This window comes from Ixodes scapularis, unplaced genomic scaffold, assembly GCF_016920785.2.
Source record: "Ixodes scapularis isolate PalLabHiFi unplaced genomic scaffold, ASM1692078v2 PGA_scaffold13__105_contigs__length_92229423, whole genome shotgun sequence".
Lineage (NCBI taxonomy): Eukaryota > Metazoa > Arthropoda > Arachnida > Ixodida > Ixodidae > Ixodes > Ixodes scapularis.
The window spans coordinates 45114221-45117053 of record NW_024609839.1 but is presented as its reverse complement, the minus strand read 5'-3'; the positions used below and the strand labels follow the sequence as shown (position 1 = coordinate 45117053).

The 2833-nt window shown below is 48.0% G+C and overlaps 1 protein-coding gene across 1 annotated transcript; it reads left to right on the top strand.

Annotated features, from left to right (window-relative positions):
* The first annotated feature begins 897 nt into the window (after positions 1–897).
* LOC121835430 (acetylcholinesterase-like) lies at positions 898–2403 on the top strand. The gene has a single exon (XM_042289617.1). The coding sequence runs from the start codon at positions 898–900 to the stop codon at positions 2401–2403; it is 1506 nt and encodes a 501-aa protein (XP_042145551.1).
* Positions 2404–2833: the final 430 nt, after the last annotated feature.

Here is a 2833-nt window from a genome sequence, read left to right as displayed (position 1 = left end):
CAATCGAAGCCACTCGGAGCTTGGGTTCTTTGTGACGTCACCGCAGCCCGTGCCCAAGAAGCAGACGACTTGCTCTCCGCACATGTTCAGTTTCACTTTAAGTCCGAGGGCATGCCAACGCTGCGACCCGGTTGTGCCAATCAAGCGGCGTCAAAAATGTATTGTCTTGGCGCCTGTCGTCTTTTGGCAGATCACTATCAGCGACTGACCCAATCACGTGTACAGTGAGTACACCGCGTTCCTGCGTTTTTTTGTTTTTTTTTTATTTTTCGGTGCGTGACTGGTTTCAATGTAGCTTAGCGTCCGATGTGATGTTACGACAGAGAAAAATTGCGGCGTTTCTATAGCCCCTGAGAGCTTAAGAAATTCAGGACGCAGCGATCGTCCTCAGCCTATCACTTGGCAACCAGTAAAGGTGGCGGCATTCTCCAGCAAGGAACACGGAAGATCCAGTCACGAAGCAAAAAGCCTGGACGTAATGAGCCACACCCTAAGTTTTCTAAGGTTTTGAGGACGTATAAATACACTCTAAAAAAGACCGTTCGCCTACTTTCCCTCAGAACACTCTGAGACCCAATCACCGCAACTTGCGGAGGCAGCTCAGCGAGTGACGATGCCTAAACATATGCTTAGCCTAAAAAACGCCGTCTGAGTTGTGACATTAAGCAATGCAAGCGTGACGATTTGCATTGCCTAATGTCACAACTCAAACTGCGTTTTTTGGTCTAAACATAAGTGTCGGCATCGACATTCGCTGAGCTACCTCCGTAAGTTGCGGTGATTGGCTCTTCGACTGCTATGCAGCAAAGTAGACGCGCGGGATTCGTTAGTCTAGCGATGCGTGCAGCCAGGACTGTGGGTAATGTATTATGCATCCTTTTGCAGGTCCACGGTCCCATGAGGGCGGGGGGAGTAGTCTGGATCCTTCTCCTGCTTGCGGTTGCATCCGGTCAGGTCACCAATGTGGTACGAGAGACTAAACTCGGGAAAGTGAGGGGTAACCTCGTACGGGTTGACTCCATTGATGTCGAAGAGTACAGAGGGATACCGTTCGCCGAGCCACCGGTAGGGGACCTGCGGTTTAAGGAGCCTGTGCCCAAGACACCTTGGGAGGGTACTTGGAACGCTACGAACGGAGAGACTATTTGTCATCAGGTCCTTCATCCAAACATTTGTAACAACCCCGCGGTTCTCACGGAAGACTGTCTTCACCTAAACGTTTGGGCTCCAGCAAATGCAGCGAAGAGCCCTGTCCTCGTGTGGATACATGGAGGTGGTTTCGCGTATGGCAGTGCATCTCTAGACGGCAATAATGGCCGACTACTGGCTGCTTTAACGGGAGTGGTAGTTTTATCAATGAACTATCGACTCGGTATCCTGGGGTTTCTAAACGCCAATTCGCCAAACGCTCCAGGAAACCAGGGACTTCTTGATCAGCACCTCGCGCTAAAATGGGTACAAGCGAACATCGACGTCTTTGGAGGAGATCCAGCTAGGGTTACGATCGTCGGCCTTAGTGCAGGCTCAATGAGCGTTCATGCTCATATCCTGTCCCCCCTGAGCAAGGGGCTCTTCAAGAGGGCAGTCATGCTGAGCGGATCGCATAACAACCTCGACTTTATCGATAGCACCCATGGCAGTGTCGTGAAGGGAGACAACGTGGCCAAGTTACTTGGCTGTTCGCGACACAATAAAGATCTGATCACCCACCCTGACGATGTTCTGCGGTGCTTAAGGTCGAAAACTGCCGAAGAACTCGCCCTTGCAACATCAGAAATCTTCGAGTCCAAGGAATTCACATTCTTCCCAACGTTCAACGACCGTTTCTTGCCAAAGGCCCCAACGGCTGCCTTAGAGCGTGGATTCTTCCAGAACATTGACGTAATGGTGGGGGTCACCTCAGACGAATGCGCATCTGTGATCATCATACCATCGGGATCAGTTATTTTGAGAGAATCTTTTCATGACATCGAGTACGAACAACTTGAGCGAGCGTTGCAAGACGTAGTGTTCACATGGGCGCATTCCGACTTACCAGACCTGATGAAGCACTATTTGGCAAATGTATCCGCTGGAGAAAAACTGAAACTGACAAAGGCGTATCTGGACTACCTTTCGGACCGTATCTTCAACTGCCCAGCCCAGTTTTTTAGCGAAAAGCATGCAGCCAGAAAAAACGCGGTTTATTCTTTTGTATTTGCTCATAGGTCACGGAAGGATGGCTATCCTTCATGGATGGGTGCTCCTCATCACACCACGGCTTCTTACCTCTTCCTCAGACCCTTCACACAGGAAACTAAATTTACAGAAGAGGACAGAACTGTCAGCTCCAACTTCGCAAGAATCATCGCATCATTTTGCGAAAATGGGTACGTCACATTTGGTCTCCCCATCAAGGAGTAGTTCTTGCACCCCTACGCTATTTTGTTCAAATGCGCCCTAGATTCACGACCGATACGAATTGATAACGACTAGAATAATAAATACTTGGTCCTTTCTCGAGTTATCAATGTGAAATGTAGCCGTACAGTTTTAGGTAGAATTTCACGCATCCACTGAAGGTATCATCGTGCGGTCTCAAGCCAAATATGAATGTGACTACAAGATATAAGTCCCTTTTTAATACAAATTTCCGTTTTATATGCCTCTAAAAATGCAGTGTGTTGTACAAAATATGTACTTTATATACGTGACAAAATCGTCATGCGGTTCTGGGTCGCAGAATATCGATGTAATCATGTATGTACCGAGCATCATACAGCTATTTCTAACGAGAGCACCATTGGTTGTTAATTCAGTGTTGTAGGCGTTACAGAAAAAAAAAGTAAAGAAA

Bases quoted from the DNA above. Each gene is read 5' to 3' on its own strand.
- LOC121835430 (XM_042289617.1), top strand. From the start codon at position 898: ATGAGGGCGGGGGGAGTAGTCTGGATCCTTCTCCTGCTTGCGGTTGCA.